Raw genomic sequence first — 25,915 nt, 5'->3', positions numbered from 1 at the left:
TCAGCAAAAATATTATCTGAGCGAGGAAAAAACTCCGGGGCAAAAATACTTTTCTTTTATTTGCTACCTTTTCACTTTATTCGGGACATTTTACAGTATCATTACTTAATATCATAAATGTAAAACCGCTAAATTAATAAATGAAGGACAAACATACAAGTCAAAATTCGTCTCATAGTAATCATCTGAGACCATGAGTTTCGGTTTTTAGTTATCATAATTGAGTCTCAGCTGTTATTTTGACTCATCGTGCACACACAGTGCATCAACAAAATTTCATAATTAATTTGTTTACTAAATTTTCAAAAAACTTACGAAACGATAACGAATATTTATTACTATAATATCTCGATTTACTTTTCCTAAAATGTCGTCTGTTTACTTACAGAAATTTCTATGCCGTTAATCGCTTGCTTTAATCTACTGAACATTAGCTATAACGGATTCAAAAACTGAAATAATTCATCTCATGATTTGATTTCAAATGGCAGACATTAGGTTTGATTTTTGTTTCAAAGTGATTGCAAATGCATGTGAAGTAGCTACTTTGCTTATGGTTCTGATGCAAAACAACAATCATCTGCTTCTTTTGGAGAAGGTTAACGATGCCTGTCAGGAACTTCGATTTCAGAAATCTCGAATCAAGACCATACTGATGACTTTTATTGATTAGAAAGGGATAATTCAGACGGAATTGTTTACTGAAAGACATATCAAGAAACCATATTTTTTAAAGAGGGGCCCATTCATGAGTTTCGAACCACAGACTAAGCTACCAATATTCACGAACTTTCAGCCTCGGCCGCTGGTGGGTCTGAAAGTTGTTAGTAACTTTTTTCTGTTGATAACAGTGTGGGATATTTCTGTTTCCAAGCTTGGTTAACTGCTGTCAGATTAAGCATGATTTTAGGTTAGCCGTGGACGTCATCTCGAGTATTATCTCTATTAACCGACAGTATGCTGTAATTTATAACATATCTAACAGATTACTATAATGAGTTATGAATATTTTCTATGAACACAAAATAGATTGCCAAGATTACCTGCCCTCTTAATAAGGCGTAATTCCATAATGGTACATGTGTATTTCTAATCCTTTGATCTCTCCTTCCATCTAATGACCTAAAATAGAGAAAAAGTGTTAGTAATAGTTTTGAAACTTTAAAAACTTTCAATCGAGTTAAAGTTTCAAGAAGCTATTAAAAAATTGCTCAGTTAAGTAAAGGGAAAATTATCGAAATCTGGTATTCAATACGATAAACTGTTTCAGCATTCGGTTAGGGGGAAATAATAACAGGTGTAACTAAAGGTAATCTGATACCCCTTGAATATAATAGCTGAAAACAGAATATGTTGTAAACGATGTTTAGGCACCAGGTTCCAAAGAATCATATTCAACAAATTAATTCATCTGCGAGATTATTATAAATATTATTCGAGAAATACTATTAACGAACTTAAATTTTCAGGCATTTGAAGTATTGTTTGGTTATATGGATTAAAAAAGCATAAAAAATAAAAAGAACACTTTCTAATTAACCAAAGAATAAATATTATCAATGAACAAAGAAACTGAATTATAAGCAGTATTACAAATAATATTCATAAGTAAACACTGAAATTGGCGTGAAGAAATCGATTAGAATTCTTAGTTTTTTATGAAACAATGTTGATATACTGTAGAGACATTAGGTATTTTTGGAAGCAGGCAAGATGAAAAATTAGCAACGCTTTCGCCGGGAATCGAACCGCGGACCTCTCAATTACGCGCTGAGCGTGCAGACCAATGCACCACGAAGGCACGCTAAGAAAGCTGGAGAAAGACCTTATAGTACAATTGAGATTACATACAATAATTAAATAATTAAATTACTTACTGCTGTTTTTAAAAGCAAACTTTAAGTAGTATAATATAAACTGCTATCACTATTGTTATCCCACCTTTTTTTTTTTTTTTTTTTTTTTTTTTTCCCTATTTGTATTTTCAATTGACAATTTTGTTTAATTTGCATTACTAATTCGTGATCGTAATTTTTCCGCTAACAAATTTAACTTTTTTTTTTAGACAGGACCCGGTTAATTCCCAACTGGTTAATCTAGAAGTAACTGTATTTCTGATTATAATATTTTTAACAATGTCGGACGATATGTTTGAACTCACCAGCATCGGTTTGCTCCGCTGAGCATCAGTTGAGTACCAAGAAGACCAAAGAGATACGAGTGATTATTCCAATGAGTTTTGTCTAAGAGAAATATGTACCAATAGGGAATAAGAAAACACAAGCAGCTGCAACGAAAGCGGTACCCAAGCATGATTCCTGTGGAACCTATAAAATAGAAAACAGCTATAAATACTGGAGGAAATAAAATACTCAGTGGGTGTTAAGATGGTAATGCTTTTGTGATTGCTTATTAAATATTTCTTGAGTGTTCTCAGTATCCCAAACGCCATTTTAATAAGTCTCAGTATTTTCCCACATGATAAATGCATGCTAAAACTTATTCGAGGAAGCTAATCTTCCTTTAAATTCGGTTTGGAAAATAAAATACTATTTAAAAAAAGGTTTTTGTACAGTAAGCTGTTATTTGAATTGGATATAATAATTAATGCACTAAAAGGAAAAGAAGTAATTTATCATATACTTCAAGGGGAATTATAGATTAAATAATTCGGTTTACAGAATTCCATTACAATTTTACATCACGAACAATAAAAGCCTGGGGTACATAATTAATGAAATCTATTAATTTAATTGCATTTGGAATTATCTTTTTAATTTATTGTAGGTGACTCAAGCTTTTATTATTCACGATATAATATTATAGATTAATTCTGTAAATAGAATTATTTAGTTTATTATTTCAACTAAACTACAAGATAAACTATTTTTCTACTCTTAGTGAATTATCATACCTATTAAAAAGAAAATATTACTGCATAAAAAACTTTTTTTAAATTGTATTTTATTTGATGCTTTTTGGTCTCAATTATACGTCATCAATGAGGAAAATGTTAATCATTATTAAGACACAAACAATAAATTATAAGCAAATTAGGAATTAAAAAAATATAACTGAACATCATTCAGAGAATGGTGAATATTCAGTTTTGGAAATTGGATGCAATACCAATGTTACAAGGAGCACTTTACTTGAAACTAAATAAAAACGAATATCGCCAATAAGTGCGCAAAGATGGGAAACTCAAAAGCAATTGGAACAAAAAAATTCTAAAGCATTTTCGTCAAGCTGGCATGATTATGCCGGATCACTTCCCATATACACTCTGTTACAAAACAGTGTATGTACCCGGAAGGAAACTAACTACTATCACGAAACTTAACATGTGTGTAGTGTATGAGAAGATAAACAAATGTGTTCAAATTCAGAACAAAAGATCTTTTTTTAAGAAGTTATGGCAGGAAAAATGTTACTAATCAGTAAGCTGTATAGCCGCCTTTGACAGCTATACAAGCCGAAATACGGCGTGGCATCGAATCAAATAGGTCACTTCTTACCCCCTGCAGAAGCTCATTCAATAATCTTTGCAACTGAGTAGTTAATTCACCAATATTTCGGAACGGCTGCAGTTGCTTTTCAAGCATGTCATAAACTTGCTCAATCGGCATGAGGTTTGGTGACTTGGCAGGCCACAGGAGTACATCATATCCTCCAAGACACTGTTGGGAGAGTTACGCAGTATGTAGATGAGTATTGTCTTGCTGATAATTGGCACTTGGGCGATTTGATAGCAGAAGCAGTACAACAGGCGTTAAAATGTTATCCACGTAACTGGGAGCTGTTTTAGTCCCTTGAAGGACGATGAGAAGTGACCATGTGTAATCCACTGTCGCACCATGTGTAATCGCTGTCACATCATGTGCAATCGCCGTATGCCGCTTGACAACAAATGCCAGGTCGGATCGCTGGCCTGGTCGCCTCCACATGCGTGTGCAATTGTCATCAGCACTGATGGACGTCGACACCATATACCAGCGTCGGCTAGTCGTCTCCGAATGGTTTCCCTTGATACCACCCGATACCTGGATTGTAAGTAGTAAATGACGTCGAATTGATGCTAAAAGTGTATTGAGAGTTTTATAAGCGATCAGCTACTTGTTATCTAGCCCACTAATGGCCAAGCGGTAAAGTCCAAGTCCTTAAGTATTGGTAGTTAAATGAGAGTTCAATTGCCGGCAAATCGACTAGATGCAAAGAAGTTTCCGTGGTATTCCGCATGTGTAACGCGAATAGAACCCACTTCACCTTCAAATATCCTCATGAAGACATCCGTCGTCTTAGTCAGATAACCTTTGTGTATTTGATATTATCCAGTTTAACCTTGTAACCTAATCTTGTACGGAATTTTCTTCTTCCTTACAGCAGGTTTCGGGATGTAATTGGAAGCATGTCCGGAAAACAAGCAAGAATCAGTCCGAATTCTGGCAAGGTCATAACTGATTTTCACACGCTTCTCGTTTCCGAAAATTCTAAATATCTCTACAATCTTTTTACCTGTCAAATGAGCATTTCCTGTACATCCTGCATTTATCTGTTTTTGCTTGTGGCATTTATTCCCGACTAAGTCTGAGACAAGTTTTGTTAAACGGAATATTTTAAGATATATTTGCACACAAGTGATAAGATTCATAATCAAACTTCGGTATATAAAGAGAATTAAAAAAAAATTACCTTCTTCTCGAGTCTCATTTTGGTTGAAGTGAACAGCTGAAAGTTTACCTTTTAGCACTAAATCAATGATTCTCAAAGTGGTCACTACTGATTCCTTGAGACCGTTTTAAATGCTAGTGAGTTTAGATTTTAAAAAGGTAGCAGTACTGATGGTTTATTATAGTGATATTACAATAAGATAAAGCGTATTTATTTAGTATTAGTTAATATTACACATAGTAAATTATTTCCACTTCTCTCTTTCATTTCCACATATTTAGTGCTTCTTTTTCAATATGACGTCTCACGGAGCTGCCTACCATAGCGATGGGTGGGAACATCAGATAAGGCACGTATATTTGTACTTGTCTGTCTGCCTTTATGCAGGTGTAGTATTTATTGGTCTCTCCGGAAATGCACTCTGAGCACGCTTTGAGGTATTAGATGACTAAATGATCGATAGTTTCGTTTGTACAAAATGAGCTTAGCATCCGGCTCTAGAAAGGAAGAAAGCATCACATTTAACAGAATGAAGTTTTAGTGCTGCATGCCAATTTTGGAAAACGGAAAAATCACTAACAAACAGTTGAAGCTCCCATTTTACGTCTCCTGGTAACAATGCTGTATTGTAACATTGGCTAACTACTTACTTTAAAGCAAACTTCTTCATTTCACTGATTTAATATTTTTAAATTATTTTTACAGTTGTAATATTAATCACATTTATTTTATTTTTGTAGTTGTATGTATGTGGTTTTTATTGTGTAGTTTTGTTATGAAATTTTTATAATTGTATGAATATGTAATTTTTACTGCAAAGAAATGAAACTATTATCTTAACCTATTATTTCCATTGTTAAGTTTTTGCAAGTATATAATAGCTACTAAATAAATAATATTTATAATATAATTTAATAAATGCATTACTTACATACTAATTTTTTATTAGCAGAGAAATTAAAATAATATCTTATTTATTATTGGCTTTCATAATTTTTAGACAATTAATAAATACTAAATAAACGATTCTTTCTAATATGATTAATTAATCCCATTAATTGCGTACTTATTTCATATTTGTTAAATATACTTATACAAGGTATAATCTGCATGTGCAAAAAAGAGAAGAGGTGCTTGAAAGCGAATAGTTCTAACTAGCGTACCACCTGGATTTGGTCGATTGAATGCTAAGCTCCTTTTTCAATATTGTGTCTCACTCTATTGTCTTTTAAAGCAGTATGAAATGCAAGAAATCATCACGTTCTCCCACGCATACTGTTAAACTGTAAATGTTAGCCCATCAAAAGGTATTCGAACTCTGATAAGACAGTTCTTTTCCTTTTTCTTTTTCCCCCGCGTTTTCTGTATATAAGATTTAATTGTCTCTATAATCAACCCTGGGAACACCCAGTGTTCAGCAGTAATATCATTAACCGTGGATAATGTGTTAAAGGACACCTTCTTATTATACAGTAGGCATGGTATTTACAACAAGAGTTTAAAATAATGTTTATTGAGATCTTTGACAATACAGTAGACTTTGAGAGTTATGGCAATGCAATAGCCCCGTTTTCAAGTCAGAAGAGCATAAGAACAGCAGTTATGGGATAAAGTTTATCAAATCATCGAATTTTTAAGTTCTTAAAATATTAAAAAGAAAATACTTCTGTACTTACCGAACAGCATGAGGAGGTAGATCGTAATCATCCATTCCAAAGGTAAAGGTTTCAAAAAATTAAAGAAAGGAAATCTGCATTCTTCAGGATTTCCCCATCTGCTGTCTGCAGATGATAGTCCTCTTTCATGGTGAATGTCGATAATCATTAAGAATCCTGAGAACAGAAAAACTACTCAGTTAACTTTTAATATATCCTCCACCCAGCGTTTATAATTTCTTTTTCAAATAACTTTGAAGCAAGGAAAAATAAAACATTTAGAAAAAATACATAATATACTTTTTTTTCGCTGAGTGTGTGTGTAGTATTGATAAACTACTAAGGTATTATTACAGAAAAAATTCCACAATTAAGGGGAAAGAAAAGAAAAATTTTAAAAATCATAACAGGAATAATTAATTTTAACTTGGATCACAACCTCTTTTACTTGCTGTTGTGACTTATCTCAATTGTCTGGCACTAACATCAGAACAAGTCCACAAAATTCAGCGTGGCAAGGAGTGCGAGACTGATCCTGTCACTGGCAAGAGCCTTGAGCACTATACAGGTGACGGTATGCCTTTTCTCAGTTCTGCCCCCAATTTCGATGAAGAGCACCCCGTGAGGGGCAGGTCCGAGAATCTGCCACCCCTCTTCCACTAACAGCAACCTCTCGAAAGGACTTTCGGCTCACCGCATATTTAGAGTGCCTCAGACACTATACATTTACAAAATTCTATGCCTTCTCTAAGATTCAAACCTGGGCCCTCGGAACGGCAGTCACCGTCCTTAACAACTATTCCTGTTAGGTGGAACATCTTCTACCTAAAACACACATTTGGCATTTCCGTACAATGTTCTGTGTTCCGTTGTAGATACTTAAATAACAAGAAACATTTATGTGCATATCAACTTGTGTTCAGTTTTTTAAAGGTTTTGGAAGAGGTCAAGCAGCAATGCTTTTCTTTACGTGCATTCATAAAAAGTCCTTGCATTCAGGAATGTTTTGATCAAGCAGTCTTCCCATATTTTCCTATATATTTCATATTTTTCAAGTTTTGGTTGTTCTTTAAAGTTGTGCACTATTTTCATTTAAAAGAAAAATAGAGCCATGACTCAACTGTGAACAAATATTGACCTCTGATGCTATGCGTATCCAACTGAATAGAAGTGCTCTGTGTGATATAAACATACGCTTAGAACTCAAGGTTGAGTAACCTATTCGCCTGTAGAGGGGGGGAACTCTACGTAGAGGGCAAATTACTTATGTTTCATTATGTAACACATAGTAACCAATAACCGATTGGAAATGACAAATCTTCTGTAGAGAAGTTGTCATCTGTAGAGAAGTTTTGGTAGGATTTAGACATAAGTAACAGATGAATGTATGTTGCTCATTAACACCCAGATAATTTGACTTCTCAGAAGTGAATATGTTTACCTCAAACTGTGATGCAACAATCACAGTTTGGACAATGGAACTCTCTTTACAGCAAGGGCAGTGATTCAAAAAGCTTCCATTCTAGTCTTAAAGCATATATTAAGTAGAAGGAGTTCTGTTGATAGAGATGAAATATTAATTATATTGTATCAGGTGTGTCGGCTTAAGCTTCGTCCGTTACGCTAATTCTACCCAAAGATATTTAACAGAATATATCAGTCTTATGAGCGGCCTATCTCAGTCTGCTAATTGTTGTTTCGTGCAACAAGACTATTATTACATCCAGAATTATAATGTCACCCATTGTATAATTCTAAACTTTATCTAGTGTGGAGCAGTTCGAGCATTGTATTAACGATATTTGTAAGTAATGTCTTGCCAAACTGATGTGCAATTTATTGCTAGTAAACTCAGATTAAGTTTCAAAATCTTAAAAAAGTTCGAAATAAATTTACAAAGTGATAACTTTGTTAAAAGCCTATTGAAGAAAGCTGATAAACATTTATTTATGTAATAAATTTTACCACTACTGAAGAGTTCTTACCATAGAATATCCGAATAACAGCCAGGTTTGAAGGATCTCTGGGAGAATATAAGAGCTTAGCAAAGGCTTGAAAACTGCTCAAGTCTTTGACGTGAAGCCCCAATTCCTTTAGTACAGCGTCTCGAAATAATAAGCAGTTTTCTTTAAATTTGTTTTCGGTGCATTTCTTTTCTTTTTCGTTTGAGTCTTCCATAATACTAAACAAGCACATAATAAATTTATTAATAAGAAGAATTAATACAAGCAGAACATGTTGGACAAATCAAACTGGCCACCAATGTACTTTGGTTTATATATAAGAATTAATAAATTAATTCTCTTACATAATATTATGAGAAATTGGCTACCATTAAAGAAGTTCATACATTTCAGGCGTAAAATTCAAAGCTACTTTATCTGAAATATTTCTGATATACATGTGGTTATCTCAAACAGGAAAAAATAAGAAGATCGGTAAGATTCTCAGTCTGTTTTTTAGAGTGTTTCAGCAGTATTTGATAAAAAGAATAGAATTCTTAGTTTCATCCAGATTTTATTCTGAATATCAGAATAAATTCATACGATGGGAATAATTTCTGAATTTGTTCCATTTTCGTCACGAAATTACGAACTAGATTCTTTTAAAAAGTCTTCCATGAAAATCATTTCTTAATGCAATTAACCTTCGCATGATTTGACATATTAAACTTCTTCCTGCATACTTTCTAAGAACAACAGTTTTAGCAGAAAATCATTAAGTCGATTATGAAACATTAAGTGGTAGTCGATGATATATGAATGAGTAGTAAATTGTTGAACATTATAAAAAAATAGCTATTTAAACCGCATTTTCTTTTTAAATAAATTAAAGTAAAGTAATATCATGGGCAAAAAAAAAAAAAAAAAAAAAAAAAAAAAAAAGGAGGAATTTAACAATAATTTGCATTATACCGTATTATTACTACATACTATTAAGTATTCTATTACAATTTAAAGAAACTTTATTGCTAAATTATTTACAAGTTTCATTTCAATTAAGCAAAGCTGTAATTATAGCTTTTCCAAATATTCTGTATATTCTAATAATAGCTGTATATTCTAATAGGCGGAATTTTTAAATATGTTTCATGCTTGTATTTCAAAAACTTATATTTCATAAACATTGATACTTACATTTATTAATTGCATTTACGTTACTATAGGAAGCATTTCAGGTTAAATAAAATTTCAAATTGGGAAGGAGCTGCCCCATGTCCTAAATGGCAACAAAAAAACAGGATGTAATAATTAATATCTTTTACGTTCTTTCCTGTTCTTTGTTTAAAAAAAAGTATTGAATTTCGATAATAAACTCTGCAAATGTTTTATAGTGCAACTCGTAAAAATTTCATTGAAAATTAAATTAATCCTGTAATAATTTTATTACAATATATTTACATTAGACTGCTCCAATGGCATCTCGGAACAGACGCACATGGGGAAGGATCACCTCCTGACGATAGCGATCTCCGGTTACAGAACTTCTGTCGAAAACGTGGAGCTCCGTCCGACCGTTCAGCATAATGCCTCTCCAGACGAGATCTTCAGGACGCCGTAACGGTCTCTTTCCGTAATGTTACTGAGATTAAACCGTTTCCCGACCTCTCTCCAAATCAATTTGTGTTGAGAATCGCTTGTGGCACTAAAACGATTCTCATCCGTAAGGAGGATACGACTCCATTGATGAGATGCCCAGTTTTTGCGCTCCTTGCACCACAGTAAATGGTGATGCCGCTGGCCAACTTTCAAAGGGATGCAGCGCTCAGGACGGCAGGCGCATAGGCCACCTTTGTGAAGGTGTTTGGACACAGTAAACCACGACAATTGTCGCCCGTTGCTGTTCACAGTTGTTGAGCTGGGGTGTTTGCTGACTGGTTTCGGACTCTTTTCATCTGCAGGACTATATGTCGGTTATTTGCTGCAGTTGTTTTCCTGGGACGGCCACGACCAAGATTTCTAATAGCTGTATCTATGGTATGAAAGGCTTTCTAAACGCGCGAAGCGCCACTTTTGTTGATTCCGATCTCTTCAGCTATACTGGTCACACTTCGCCCCTACTCCAGATTTTCGATCATTCTTCCACGTGTGAAGTCATCCAGATCATTTCTTCTAGCCCAAATATTTCACGAAAGAACTCCTTGTACTTGCAGCGAATGTCTTTAATTGCATCTCCATCCTTCCTTTTATGGTAATCTCGAGTTAAGCGAGGCGACCGTACGCGTTTTGCGAATGCTCACGTAGCCTGTGACGTTTTTTTTCTTGATATTTGCATACGCATGACCTTTCTACTGAATTGCGTGTTCATTGTACTGAACGCTAGAACCCCTTTTCTACAACTGTATGGCTATCTGATTAAAATTTACATTGTTGCTTAAGTTTTGCACACCAGTGTATATTAAACCTAGTTCCGCTGTCACAATCACTTTTTTTTTTAGTCCAAAGGGACTTTGTCTCTGAAGGACTATTGTTTTCGTTTTGAGATTTTGCGTTGAATCACTATAAATGTCCGTTTCACTTTTCAAACTGTTGCGTCCAAATATTAGAGTCCTGCATTATATTTGAAGAAATTAAATGATGAAAAATCTGCATAAATGTATGTATATTTCTCGCACTGTGATAAAACAACGGTACATAGAGCCATCGAATTTTGATTGACGTAATCCTCCTACGAATATGGACATATGGAGGACCAACTTTGAAATTTGGAATTTGTTTTATTATCGATTTCATATCCTGTAAAAATTTAACGAATTTTTGAGTAACAAACTCAACGATTTAAAAGCGAGCAATGGCAACACTCTACGGAGGGGAAAAAAAATCTTTTTATCTCCAGCGCGTGAGTCTCTGTATCGGAAATTTCTGCAGAACAAGAGGGGACGTTACAAGGAACGCCAACTCTACGACATAGTTCAATTCTAAAGCTTTTTCTCAGTTAAAAATGTAATAATAGAAAATTATTACCCAAATGGCTTAGCGAAGAAGGGCTATATTGGTCTCAAAACGGGATTTTGCGTTAAATCACTATAAAAGTCTGAATCACTTTTTAAATTGTTGCCATCAAATATTATCGTCCTGTATTATATTTAAAGAAGTTAAATAATGAAGAATCCGCATGAACGTACGCATATTTCTCGCACTGTGAAAAAACAATGGTACATAGATCCATCCAATTTTGAATACCAGAGCCCTGAACCCAAATATGAGCACCTGGAAGCTCGAATTTGTTTTATTTTCTACTTCATATTTTGAAAAATCTTAATGAATTGTTTCTTAAAAAACGCAACGATTGCAAAGATAGCAGTGGCAGCACTTCAGGGAGTAAAATATTTTTATCTCCAGCGTGCGAGACTGTCTATCGGAAATTCTAAAGGTATGCTGCTTTTAAATATTTTTAGCCCAAAGTGGCGTTAGCTCAAATGCCCTCAAAACGTGTATGTGACTGTAAATGAAAAAACGCCGGCGTAGAATTTATATAAAATGTGAAAACTTTCAGATTTATTTTTTTTATAATTTTTTAGATTATTTACATGTAACTTTTCGAAACTTGATAAAAGTGCCTTAGTTGAATATTTAAAAGGAGGGGATAGTCAAGTACTGTTATTACAGCAGTTTTTGAATAATCACAGAAACGGCGAATGGTAAGGAATCAGGTTATAAGGTATTTCTCCCGCCTTCCTAGCGTGCCTTCGTGGTGTAGTGGTTCTGCACGCTGAGCCAGTATTCCAGAGATCTGTGGTTAGATTCCCGGCGAAGGCTGTTGCTATTTTTCATCTTTCCTGCTTTACAAAAAGCTGAGGATGAAGGAACTACTATTTCGCTGAGTTCAAACGAAACTTATTTGGAACCCGTGGGGACACTACCAAATCTAGAGTAGAAACTTTTAATGACCCTGAAGGCACTCAACTTTATTAACGAAATATATTCTACGAATCAAATTAGCTCTAGACATAGTAGTTGACGCTGCTGAAAGGTAGAAAGAAGGAAAGAGATGGTATACTTTTTTCTAAAAAATGAAAAATATTTTCTGGAAAACAATAATAAATCTTGTAATTTTATTTATTTAAATTTTTGATAAATCATCCAAATAGTCAGAAGGATATGTAACTGAAATAATTTTATGAATAGGAATGTAACAATCAATGAGCCATTACAATCAACAAAATTCAAAAAGTTCAACTAGAAATAGCATACTTTAAGTTCAGGATTATTCCAATGAAACACTGATGTCGTTCCTAAACTAATTTATGAAAGTTGCTTATTATTATTTTGTCAAATGAACACGGCTATTTTTTCTCATAAAAGTGTTGCTCGTGTCTTTTGATAAATTTTAAAATTGATATTGAGAAATAGAGCATTATAAACGTTTTCACACAATTCTTAAATGAATGAATTTTGTTTAAATACTACCGTAAAAATGCTTAAGGATTTAATTATGAAAATTTTTATTTTTATCTTATAAGACATAGAACAGTTCTGAATTTTTATTAATAAAAACTATTTTTGGTGATTTCATTAATGCTTACGTGGCTAGTTTTGAGGTAGTTTTAAATAAAATGCTGCTTTTTTATGTACTGGAAAAAATTGCTTGGAACTAAAGAAGAAATTCATTTTTAAAATGCAATTTATTTATAATAGATCCAGAGAACATCCTCGTATAAAGTTACTTCTCTCCCCCCCCCCAAAAAAAAGGAAATTATCAAAATCAATTTGAAAGGTAATAAAAAGAAATGTTTAGTCTATTAACGTGTTTTAAGTTTTAAAAATTAAACAAGTAAGTAAGGAATCATTCATTCACTGAGGAAAAAAAATTTTTTTTCAAATTAATATAGGAGATAGTGCATAGTTTCTTGATTAAGATCCACAAAAGTAATTTCTGAATTTCTTTGCTATATGTTTATCAGTAAAAAAGTAAACCTCAGTGTAAAATTTCTCTTATTGTAAAATTATCTTGTAATTCATTGTGCCAGCTCCCAAGGTTGTATAGGAGAGAGTAGTATATCTATTTAATCACCTGGAGCCTGGCATTCGGTCCAATTTGTTTGTTGTATCTATTTCAATTTAATTATTTACAAATACCATAAATGAATACTAATTCCTTATTTCTTCATCAAACGTACTATACTCCATAAAATTAGACACCGAACACGGCTTGGGAATGCTTCAGAAAAGCAAATGCAGCGTTTACGACAACAGAAAAATAAGAAAGTAATTTTTTTTTATATCGTAAACAAGTCCCTTACGCTGTCTGATTTAGAAATTCGATTGTAAGTAAGCTCGAATGTTCCCTCTTACTCAATCACATCGTATTGGTAGAAAATAGATCAGTAAGGCGGAACTAATGCAATTTAAAGCCAGTTTAATGTCTAGGATAGTATTTCACAGAACGTGAGATGTTTCTTTATATTACGTTATCATCGCTTTAACGTTGTCTGAAATACGATATGTTACCTAGTTTGAGCAATATATTACGCTGACCGTAATATGATATGACAACGTAAAATGTTTTGACAAGTTACGTAAACATTTCAGATTTGCATTAAAGAAATTAATGGATTGATTTAGCTGCATTATGAAGAAAATCACTGAACATTTCTTAAGAATTAGTTTGCTGAAATATTACACGTTCCATATAAATAAAAAAAAGAAATGAATTCAAGAAATATTTATGTAAAAAAGGCACAGTATTTATATATAGTTCAAGTTATTTAATTTTTAAAACGTTTCCTCCTGTCCTTGGTTCTCTCTTTGCTTCGAAAAACAGAAATTTCTCATTGAGCAAAATCGACAAGAGTAAATAAGAGCAAAACGCAAATACTAGAAGCTCTAATCTAAATATTTAAAAGCCTCGGCTTAAATACACACAACTAATTTGCATTCTAGTGAGGAGTACGGAAAGAAGAAGTTATAGTAAAGGCTTAAATCACAATGATTGCTAAATTACAACAAAATACCTTATATTTTCCTCAACAGACTTTAAATAATTCGAAAACGAAGGTCTGAATACTACCGTAAAAATGCTTAAGGATTTAATTATGAAAATTTTTATTTTTATCTTATAAGACTGAATTTGAGAATTTAAAATTCTTATAGCTAGATATATGAAATAGCCCTTATAATACTTCATTAAATTCGCGTTCTACAAAACTTCGTTTAAACATTTTCATAATTTTTAGATCCACACTCGTTTTTTCTCCCATCTCAAGGCATCTGGAAGGGAAAAGAATTTAGCCATTGATACAAGCATAACCTTTCACAATTTAAGCTTCATTGCCAGTCACTTTTTTTTTTCTTTTTTTTTTTTTACCTTGCTTTCTAGCATTTTAATGGGTGAAATAGTATATAACAATGTATAATTTTCAACAAATACCTACGAGTCTAAATCCTAGATGGTTAAAAGCATTAGATACATTTAATTTTAACAGCACCCTAATTAATAAATTCATACCTAGTGATCTAGGCTTAATTTTTATAGTACAGGCTGGAGAGCCTAACTTTTGAATAATCTCATTTAAACTGTGCTAGCTTTTACTTTAAATCAATTCGTTACCATTTGCTAGCTTTTACTCTATTTACAATGCATAACATCAGGAACCATTTAACGTTTACGATACATTTTGTACGTAAGCCCTGCATTCAAAACACCAAATTTCATTAAACATACTGTATTTCAAAAGATTACTTTCCTAAGTTTAATTCTTACATACACATGTACTGGTTTGGTTTGGTAGATTATGGCAAAGCACACTAGGATTATCTGCCTAAGGAGAGGGAGGCCTTTGTGGAGGGCTTTCTAAAAAAAAAAAAAACAATTTCGTTTATACGTTTTACATGGGGAAACCTCCGAAAGCACCTATTCAGCTAGCCCGCTCTCCTGAAACATAAGACAAATCGGAATTACCCGTGTTTAGCGATTTTACCTTTCAGCCGCATGCGGGTCTGTACAATAGTTGCTATTATTTGTTTTGCAATCGCGCCACAATTTTATAATCCTTACAGTCTTTTCGATTAAAGTAATATAATTGCTTTTAACACACAAACAAAAAATCTTTAAAAGTAGATGAATACGATAAACTGAAAAGCTTCTTCCCTGAATTTAAACTTGGATATCCTTACTTGAGATAAAAATAAAAGTATAGCAGCAGTTCGTAGAAATACTTACAGAGGTAAGGTAAATTTATCTTTTATTTTTTGTGGAACTCAGGCATTCGCTTCTTCAGGAACTCTGCCCATATTGGATAGGCGACGTTTCATCCATCTGTTCGGTTGGTATCTCTCCTGGTTCGGTGGCCTTTTTTGCTTTTGCAGGAGGTCCTTTATCCTCGTGGACTTCCTCTGCTCTCAGGATATCAAGGTGCAGCTGGGCATTACATCGGCGAACTCCCTTCTTCGTAAAGAGGTTATCACACATGGCTACAGTCTCTGCTAGACGGGGCTTTTCTGAGAAACGAGATTCTGGTAGCACTGGTTTAAGGAAGGATTTCTAGAAAAAAGAACCCCGCCTGAAGCGAAGTTCTTCCTAGCTACGGAAAAAATGTTGCGGCTACGCAGGAGTTTTTCAAACCTCACCGAAAATGTCTCAGCTGGACCTCAGTTCCTGGTAGAGACAACAAATTAGACGAAAGTTCTGCTTGTGAAGCCTCACGTGATCCCAATCTGAGCGATAATCGATTAGTGTTTGGCGTTCAATTCTTTGTAGTAAGTGAAATTGGTAACCTAGCTACGTGGATTTCCTGGAATTGTGCGGATTTTGAGAACTGTCCCTTTCGACGTCAAGTCCCGCGTAGCCGAAACATAAAGACTCAATCACATTAATGTGATTGGGACTTAAGTGGTCTTCAACCTCTGGTTCCGGTTCGTCTGTGAATTTCGCTCGGTGGTTCTATTGATTTTCCACTGAATTGGTCTTTCGGTGGCATTTTGTGACCTAGATTAAGCCCTGGAAGACCAGTCATTATCCTGTAGCTGTAAGTTTTCTGTTGTTCTTGTTTACTGGCATTTCCTTTTCGCCCTCCTGCCATTTTCTACAGTTTCGTACTCGGATAGTTGCGATATCTTAGAGATACTTAATCTTTTCCTTGAAAACATGGACATATTCCTTATTCTTTTCTTTCCTCTCGGCCCTCCTCCTCACCTGGTCTACATTCTCCTTTACGGATTCATCATTTTGTCCTTTTAAATATGTAACTGATTCCCTTATTCTCTTGATTAAATAAGGATTTCCAAACTTATTATAAAATTTCTTCAAATTTCCTTCAAGTGTACAAATAATAGAATGCTTATATTTCAAAATCTTATCTCTCACCTTCAAATTCACCTTATTGTTTTTCTGATCATAATAAAGGTTTTGGTTCACTCATTGCCTTATCTACTAATTTCTGAATGGCTGCCAATTTGAAGTTTTTAGACCTCTTTTCAACAATAAAAAATTATTGCTAGGCGTTATCAAACTTTTGTTAAGGAATAATTGAGTCGGTGTTTTGTTCATGGTATCATGCTTGGTCAATCTTAATACGTAGGCTAATTCAATAGCACAGCTATCCCAGTTTTAGTCGTAATTTCTTACGTAATAGAGATAATTTTAATTGCATTTCTATTCACCCGCTCTGCGATATTCGACTGTGGTCGATAATCCTCCACTATGATATTTGAAAATTTACGAAAAAAGACTGAAACATCAATTTTTGGATGTTAGAATTTTAGAAGTTCCATATAAGAACATTACGTGCAATAATAAAATTTAGAAAAATTTGCATTTAAAATGAAATGCTGAGGAAAATGTATATAAAATTATAAAGTTAAAAAAATTTAAATGATTCGATAAATTTCATAGCAAATAATTTTAAATTCAGCCTGAATTAGTCACACTTTAATTTTTCAGTTGTATTTTACATACTCTGATTCGTTATATCTGGAACGATATCATAGGGAAAACTTTCTCTGATATCGTTCTACTCTAAGATAAACTTAGCTTGGTTTGTCAGTCTTCCTGAAATCGAGAGGGTTTCACGACAGACACATTGCAGAACGCTAAAATCTCTTCGCATCACACTGGTCGTGAAGTCATGGCTCTTGTACACTCAACCGGAACGAATTATTGCGTCTGCGATGTCTGACCATGTCGTCTCATACATCGTTACAGCTTGAAATTAGTAATTTGTGAAAGATCCCACACACGATTTTCTCATCTCTGTGTGGTCCGCCGCATGGAAACGAATTGTAAATGCAAAATCAATCTACAAAAATGAAAGGGGAGGAGAAATAACATTTATATAACGGCATAAAACTGTAGTATTTTCAGAGTGTTTTTTATAAGCTTTTTGTATTAAGAATTATGTTGTATATAACAAAGAGTTACTACCACTGCCTATATTATTTAATCAAGAGTAATGTTCAATGTAATATGTAGCCAATACACACAGTGCATTAAGTGTAGAAATGAGTTTTGTAAGGTGTCCTAAATATAGTGCAGTGTTCAATGTAATATGTATTATAAAAATTTTAGTGTATTGGGTGTTTTATATACAGCAGTATGTTAAGGTGCAATGTAACCAGTAGAATGTTTAATTACAAAGTTATTTTTGGTATGTTTTAAGAATACAGCAAAATATATGCCACAGTTAACTTTTAACATGTTATTTAATCAAAAGTAATATGGGCTGTACTATGTCCTTAAATCTGTATTTTGTATATTATAAGTACAGCACAAAGTAAACAAAGAGGATTTCTGTGTGCAAAATGTGTAATCTGTTTGTAATGTGAAATTTTGCTCTTTATTTAAGAGCTTTTAATTTATTTATCTGTTGTATCAAGTTATTTATTTAAGTCTATTTTATGTAACGAAGTTATGTACTATATAATGCAGTTATGTCTTATTTAAACAATTACATTGTTCAGAATCTATGTTGAATTGTCAAGAATAATGTTTAGCGTAATATGTTGCAAAGTATAGTGTATTAAGTGTAGCATTGAGTTGTAAATGTGCCTTAAGTACAGTGCAATGATCAACGCAATGCATATTATGAAATGTATATTGTAGCGAGTATGTGTAGCAATGTGTTAACATGCGATGAAGCCAGGAAAATGTTTAATTTCGCATGCAGAAAAATCTATATTTTGCCCTTGTATGGCCATGTACTTTTCCCTTGTATTGTTTTCGGAGTGTAGCTTCAGATAGTTGCGGGTTCCGGATGATACCCGACTAGTCTATGTAAGCCGTCCGGGTGTCCGGACCTGCTCTCACCTGTCACCTGTAGTATTTTCAGTAATTTCGTAGTATCGTACTTTTGTCTTTCTTCTATGTTATTTCCTGGTTCTATGTTGCCATAAAAATTACTACACCATGAAGGAAGTGCACAACAAAACTGAAATTTTCATGAAAGGGGGTAAAATGTGTTGATGAATGCAAATACCTTCTTTTTATGCATTTCGTGGCATGTGCACATAACAATAAGTGTAATTACATTTCAATAAAGGTTTTAAAAGGCAAACTGAAATGCAGCTTTTATTTAGCTTGATCATGATGTTTATCGCTATGAAGCTAGCCAGTTCAAATTTTGTATACGATGTTTCTGGATGACTATACAATGTGTTCAAGAGATTTATACAAAATCTCACTTAAATTATTTTTAATTTAGTGCTGAAACGAGTTGTCGCACATATCTTCGTTTAAGGAACTAACTAAAAATTTCAGAATTTTACTGCTTGCGCCACCAGGTAGAGAGAGAAAAGTTTTTAATTAAAATGTGTAACACAGTTTCTGAATTGTTTGGCGAATTTTCGAAAATGGCTCGTTTGTTTTTGACAATTCACGTCAATTATTTGAAAATTTTAATATGTAAAACTACATCAGTTACAAAGTTTTGAAATTTTCACATGTTATGACACAAACTCTTTGTCACTTTTTTAAACGAGAACTATAAAAAGATATTAATTAAGAGATTTCTACATTTATTACTTTCTTGTACGAAGTAAAAGAAGTATTGTAATCACAAATCCGAGTATCGTATTTCAACGAAAATAGCCATTTTAACAACTATCGAATGCAATTTAACAATGTTTATCCGTGACATATGTACGCAAGAACAGAATAAAGGACTGTTTTTTCCCAAACGCATTATAAAATTGATTCAAAAGAGATTTTCTCGTGACATTTGTATGTAAGTATTTATCTCGCATAACTCAAAAACGAGTAGCCTCAGAACGTTGAAATTTTGTATATAGGACTGCTATAACATGTAGTTATGCACCTCCCGTTTTGGTTGGAATCAGCTGCACAAAAAGTATATATATATATATATATACCCACTTTGTTGTTCGGCTCAGTGAGCTCTTTTTTTTTTTTTTTTTCCTTATATGTTGGTAAATTGTGCACTTTTTGCTTTAAAAATGATTGAATTATGCTGTTCTTATCTTCTGGTTAAAAGTTTTTAAAACTTTAGTTAATCTGAATGCAATAGTTGTAGAATTATCATCAATTTAAAAGTGTTTTCAAGTGCTGCTAAGCCTAATTTTTTTTTCCGTAGCAGCCATGTTTGTTTTCATTTGAAACTTATCAGAATAGTGAATTAAGTCCGTTTCTGCACGTTCAGTATCTTTTTGCATGGTAGGACTAAAAGTAAACTTTCAGTTTTGCTCACTGAAAAATCCGCCTTCTTGCCTGCTGACCGGATTGCTTGTTTTTTTTGCGTAGAAACTCTAATTTTAATTGTAAATTTTTTTTATTGTTTTAACTGTATTTGGTGTTTTATGTTTTTCTATATCTTTCAATTTTTAATTAAAATATTTTGAGTTTTTATGTATTTTTGCCTTGCCTTGAAATGAGAACTGAATTATTTGAATAAAGAAAGAGCTACAACTTTAATGAAATTCGAAGAAATAAGTTTAAATAAAATGTAAGAAAAAATGTGTATATTTTAATATTCCGTAGAAGGAAGACACGGGGTGTCCGCGTCAGATTTTTAAAATATGCTACATTATGGAGCAAATGGGGGAAGCATTGGTTCTTCCTCGGCCGCCACTTGAAAACGTGAAAACTTTCTCGATTTATGATGTCATTACATCATCCTCTTTTTCTTGCTCCTGCTTAGATTTCTCTAAAATTAATTTTGTTTATGCATTTATTAATCTCACGCCCCTTTCTGCAAAGAATTATTTGGAAAGAAATTGAGTTTCTTATAGAAATCTTCTGCCGTTATATAAATATTATTTCGCTAGATTAGTATTTAAATTATTTGGTATGAAATCTATGGAAACATTTAAAAGTTTTGCATTTTATAATTTTATATACATTTCCTCAGCGTTTTATTTTAAAATTCGTTTTTTTTTTTTAAATTTTACTATAGTAATGTTCTGTTATGAAACTTCTAAAATTATAATTTCCGAAAATGTAACTGTTACAAAGAGTTGAAATTTTCAATTTTTTTTAACTAGCCGCATTTTTCTGTGCTTTTATTCATCTCGCTCATGATGCTTGTTACTATGATCAAAACGTTTTTGCCAAATTTGAAACTATTTCCTGATAAGCTATGGAGCTCAAATTTTGCACACACACTTATGGTCGAAGATAATACAATGTGATGAAGCATTTTTTTCTAAAATGTTTCAGATGTCTTAAATTTAATGTTGAAATGATTTTTCGCACAAATTTTCGTTTAATGAACAAACTAAAGCTCTCAAAATTTCATTGTTTGAAACGTCGGGCAAAGCGGAACAAAATCTTTTAAATGAAGTTTACGTGAGAATTTATAAGGTAATTTTTTTATTTTTTGGCAAACTGTCTTGATTGTTTTTGACTATTTGACGCAACAGAATTGCTAGAAAGAAAGTAAAGTGGAACCTCGAGATACAAGCACCTCTGTATACGAGAAATTCGAGATGCGAGGCGAAACATTCGGCTCTAAATACGAGCATTGACTCTAATAACGAGCAACGAGGCAGGCCGTTGGTATGCATGGCGTGTTACCCAATCCGTCTCGACTCGGAAAATTCCCTCGTCAGATCACTCAGTGTTCTTTGATTAACCGTGTTTGTGCGCTTGTGAGTTAATTGTTTTTTACTTTTAATGTGAAAATAACTATTTCGAGATGCCTCACAAGAAGATTGTTGCCTCAGATAGTGCTGCAAAGAAAAAGATGGAAGTCATGGCCGTCGAAATAAAGAAAGAAATCATAGATAAACATAAGCGTGGTGTAAGAGTGACGGAATTGGCGAAGACTTACGACCGTTCGACATAGACGATCTGCACTATTCTGAAGAAAGAGGAAGAAATTAAGAAATTTGATGTGGCCAAAGGAGTTACCGTTACATCCAAGCACCGTCCAAAACTCCTAGAATTTGAGAATCTGTTGTCGGTGTGGATTAACGAGAAGCAGTGTAAAGTCGATTCGGTGTCGGAAGCTATCGTTTGCGCTAAGGCTAAGAATCTGTACTTGGACCTTCTCCGTAAAACACCAGGTACTTCGACTGAAGATGAGATGGCAACGAGATGTTTTGGGAGTGCGGAAAGGATTAACTGGATTTCCATTATTTTCAATGGGGAAATTTGTTTCTAGATACGAGAAATTCGCTATACGTGCTCAATGATGGAACGAATTGAACTCGTATCTCGAGGTTCCACTGTAAGTGAAAGAGTGATTATTCATTGTTTAAGAAATAACTTTTAAATAGAATAATTTGATTAATGATTTATCATTGAGTCTAAAAAAGCTAAAAATAAACGACTTAAAAAGTCATTAGCATACAATGACGAATCGGTTTAACTCGAATTGGCTTTTATTTAAAGCTCATAAAATAACTGAGAAAAATTATTTATTTAAAAATTATATCTATATATATGTGTGTGTAAGATAAAGATATGCAAAGCAAACTTCTGATTTTGATTGGCAACAGCCCCTTCTACCCTTCCCATTTGGTTATTTCTCTTTACTATTCTAAAAACAGAACTAATTTTAATATATCGATCTAAACAATGTCATTTCAAAAATAATCCTATCCCATGATCTTACGTTACGGTGCAATACAGGTACCTTTTAGTCAATCACTGAATAATAAAACTTTTTTGTTTCTCAACTCTTCATCTGAAGGCGTCACACACTTTCTTGCTTTGCTTGCTTCGTGTTAGGATGTCATTTCTTACCTCTCTCTATATCATCCATTGTATGTGTTGTGATGTATTAAACTTCCAAAAATGTGAAGTACAGACTGCGCCCATGATGATATATGAATCAGAACATGCATCTCGAGGATTCGTCTAGAAGTAATTTATTTGTTGAATCTACAGCTATGTCTGTCTCAAAGTTCCATCTTTGTACGCCGCAATTACGCACTCAATCTGTTCGCCATCTCCCTCTATAACCATTTCGGGATATAAAATTATTTGTCTCTTCTCTCCGCATCCTAAAATATTATACACAATTTGCATTTTGTTATATGTATATCTATATAGCAAGATGCAAATGCGTACAAAAAATCCTTATTATTAAAAGAAATTTAAAAATGCGCAGAAAACTTAAGGAGGATTTGAATTTTTTAAAAACATATTAAGCTACTTTCTTAAGAGGAGGAATACTTTCTTAAAGGACTTTCTGAAAAAAAAAACTGGATAGAGTTCCCCCAGCAAATTAGGAAAACCACGGAAGTGTCTATGCTATCAGCCCGTTCAGTAAGATTTCAGGCCGAATATTATAACCGTTCAGCAGTCTTATCCACCGGGACACTGATGAGGTAACTTCAGAACAAAGTTGGTTGGACTCTTGGCTTGCATTCATTAAGAAAGTTCAATACTCATCGGTCATTTAATCATTTAATCGTCTCATCAATGAGAACATTGTCTAAGATTCGCGACAAAGGGAAAGAAATTTTACACCTGTGAGAATAGAGAGTTTCGTCTATATTCTGACAGAGATGGATCCGAATCTCCCAACCTTTTTTCTTTCCCACCAAATTTCTCGAGAAACGTTTCGGCTCACCAATATTTTGAGTGCTCCCTTGCTGCACAGACATTATATACGTATTAAATTTTAAGCTTTCTTCAAGAATCGAACCCGAGCCAACGATAAAGCAGCTAGGAGCGCTAACTAATATAGGGATTAATGCAGCTTCGTATTATGTAATAATTGTTACAGAATTTTAATAACTTGGTGTGTATAATAAATCAGAATGAATCTATAATTGTATCACATATCAAAGCACTGATCGAACTTGGACCAGACCACATTTTCTCCTACCCCGTCATCTTGGCTGCAATGTAGCAAATTAGTGATCGCCCCACAAAGACCTCTATGAAGAAAATTGCTTCGAAATTGATAAGACGGCGTGCACTGCCCCTAGTATCATCAAACTGACTTCATGGACAAGACAACAAACAAACAATTACTCAAAGCAATGAGCTGACAAATCCTTACAAGTAAATCAACGATTAATTCTCTTACTTGCAAATAAATATAATTAATTTCATTAGTTAGTTAACATATGTCAATAAGAACTTTTTTTTAATGTCAATAAGAAACAATTTTTTTAATTCAGTAGATATGAAACAGAGATATTTAAAGTGAATTCAAAACTTTTTAAATAAATATAACTTGAAGCAACGAAGAATTAAAATTGATTGTTTACAGTTTTTAACGAGAGAATTTATTTTAGGGAGGGGGGAAGTCATCGTGCTGCTAAAGAGCTTAATCTTCCTCAAAACTCTAAAATCAATTAACAATTGCTTTTATTGCAATACTTTAATTTTCTGAAACCATAATAGTTATTGAAATGTACTTCTAATACAGTAATTTTTAGTTTACAAGACTCTAACAGCAATTAAGATTTTCCTTTATTAATACATCTGACCTTGTGTTTTGTAAAATTTTAGTGACTATTAGGTATTACAATAGTTTTTATTTTGCAGCTCTGAAAATTGTAATATTTGTCAGGAATTTTATTTTATATTTGTAATCATTTTTGGCAAGAACACGTTGCCAAATCTTTATTTTGCATTTGAGGTAGCACAAACATATTTATTAATAACAGCAGGTAAATTTTGTCAATTAAAAGTATGCATATGCTGATGAAACTTTGAACAAATCAACTTTCACAGCAATATTCAGGAAGTTCATTTAATGCTTTGAATGTGTTTTTATATCAGATATCACGTTAACTTTTCTGAATAGTAGTGCATGACCATATACTGAGCAAAGGAGCAAAGGGTATCTGCAATAATATACAATTTTTAGCAGACTAAGAATACAACTATGTAATGTTAGTATCTTTTTTTAATAGAATAAACTTGATTTGTTCTCAAAATGCATAAAATAAAACAGAATTACATTTCTGCTGCAGTAAAGGGTGAATATTCTAATTACAGAAAAATCATAAGGAAGTTGAAATGAGAAAACAAATATAAATAATTTTTAATACCTGAATACTTAAAGAAAATGACAAACATATATAATCCATTTAAACAACAAAATGCAATAGTTACATACAGAGTGTCCTCGAATCAAAAGACAAAACAAGGCTAGTTATTACTTTAATTATTCGTGAAAAACTCAATCATTTTTATGTTATACTTGTCATAATGAATATCAGATACGGAAAATAAATGTATTGAGGAAAATGGCATTTACCTTTAATATTACTGTGTACAATCAACTTACATGAAAAGTGTGGTATAAGATGCGAAAACAAGTGGAATTAAGCGAGGTGCCACTTGATGCTCCTTGCTCTTCAAGTGGAGCAAAAAGGAACTACAAAATTCGCTTGCGGCCTCAAAATACAAACGAAAAAAAATCCGAGAAGTGCTATTCGCTTGCAACCAACCATCTCCTTGACAACGGTTGACGTTCATCAATCGCTATTGGTCCATTAGTTAGACAGAAAGATTTTTGTGAAGTTTACGTTCTTGATCATCAAACAATTTTGCCTTCTTAGTATATTCCATACGGTATATGTCTTTTTCCTGTGTCGTCTGCTTGTTTATCGTCATGAAAATATCCCATGTTATTCCTGCGAGGGAAACGGTGGAAATATTGCCCGTGGAATGAGATTAACGTCAATTTCAGGAACGGAAGATGAAAGTTACTTTGCAAAGAGAATCTGAATGTTCTTAATATGACATTACCATCTGTATGGGTATGAGAGATAAATAATAATGCAATTCCGTTTTATTTGCTAGCCACTCTTCGTAAAAATATTTATAAACGAAAAAAAAAAATAAATAAAACTTACTAAGCTGAGTAACCTGATTTTAGAGTGAATGAACTGATTATAAATTAACTAAAGGAGATTATTTAGGATTATAACAGCAACCTTTTGTAAGGCCTATTTCTTAATTGTTTAACGAAGATTTGGGTTTCTGAGTATATTTTATCAGGCTGGACAACCACACGCAAAAGGAAAGGTACTTATATTTCTTGCAAAGTACATTTCACACGCACTTTGCAGTTTTTCTTTGGGGGGGGGGGACGATGAAAATTGTAAATTTAAGACTTTTTATAATATAACATTACTGAAAACTATTACATTCTTAACTATTATATTTAAAACACTGAGTAAATACAATAGAAATAAAGCAACTACAGATTTATTTTTTGATTTCAATTT

At 33.1% G+C, this 25,915-nt stretch overlaps 1 protein-coding gene across 3 annotated transcripts in view; it reads right to left on the bottom strand.

Annotated features, from left to right (window-relative positions):
• The window catches only part of GC (gamma-glutamyl carboxylase), an 84,392-nt gene extending 59,303 nt beyond the window's left edge, over positions 1-25,089 (bottom strand). For 2 of the 3 annotated variants that reach the window (XM_035351722.2, XM_085807202.1), the window contains exons 1-5: positions 24,940-25,089; positions 8,312-8,508; positions 6,348-6,503; positions 2,162-2,327; positions 1,044-1,122 (exon numbers count right to left, since the gene is read on the bottom strand). In XM_035351722.2, coding sequence (XP_035207613.1) covers positions 1,044-1,122; positions 2,162-2,327; positions 6,348-6,503; positions 8,312-8,504 — 594 coding nt within the window. In that variant the 5' untranslated portion in view covers positions 8,505-8,508; positions 24,940-25,089. The remainder of the gene's footprint in view (positions 1-1,043; positions 1,123-2,161; positions 2,328-6,347; positions 6,504-8,311; positions 8,509-24,939) is intronic. The other variant, XM_035351723.2, reaches the window with a different exon arrangement.
• Between the last annotated feature and the right edge of the window lie 826 nt (positions 25,090-25,915).

Source organism: Stegodyphus dumicola, chromosome 1, assembly GCF_044657685.1.
Source record: "Stegodyphus dumicola isolate Sdum_Otavi_A_Nest chromosome 1, ASM4465768v1".
Taxonomy (NCBI): Eukaryota; Metazoa; Arthropoda; class Arachnida; order Araneae; family Eresidae; genus Stegodyphus; species Stegodyphus dumicola.
The sequence above is the reverse complement of the archived record's forward strand: the minus strand, read 5'-3'. Positions and strand labels throughout refer to the sequence as shown.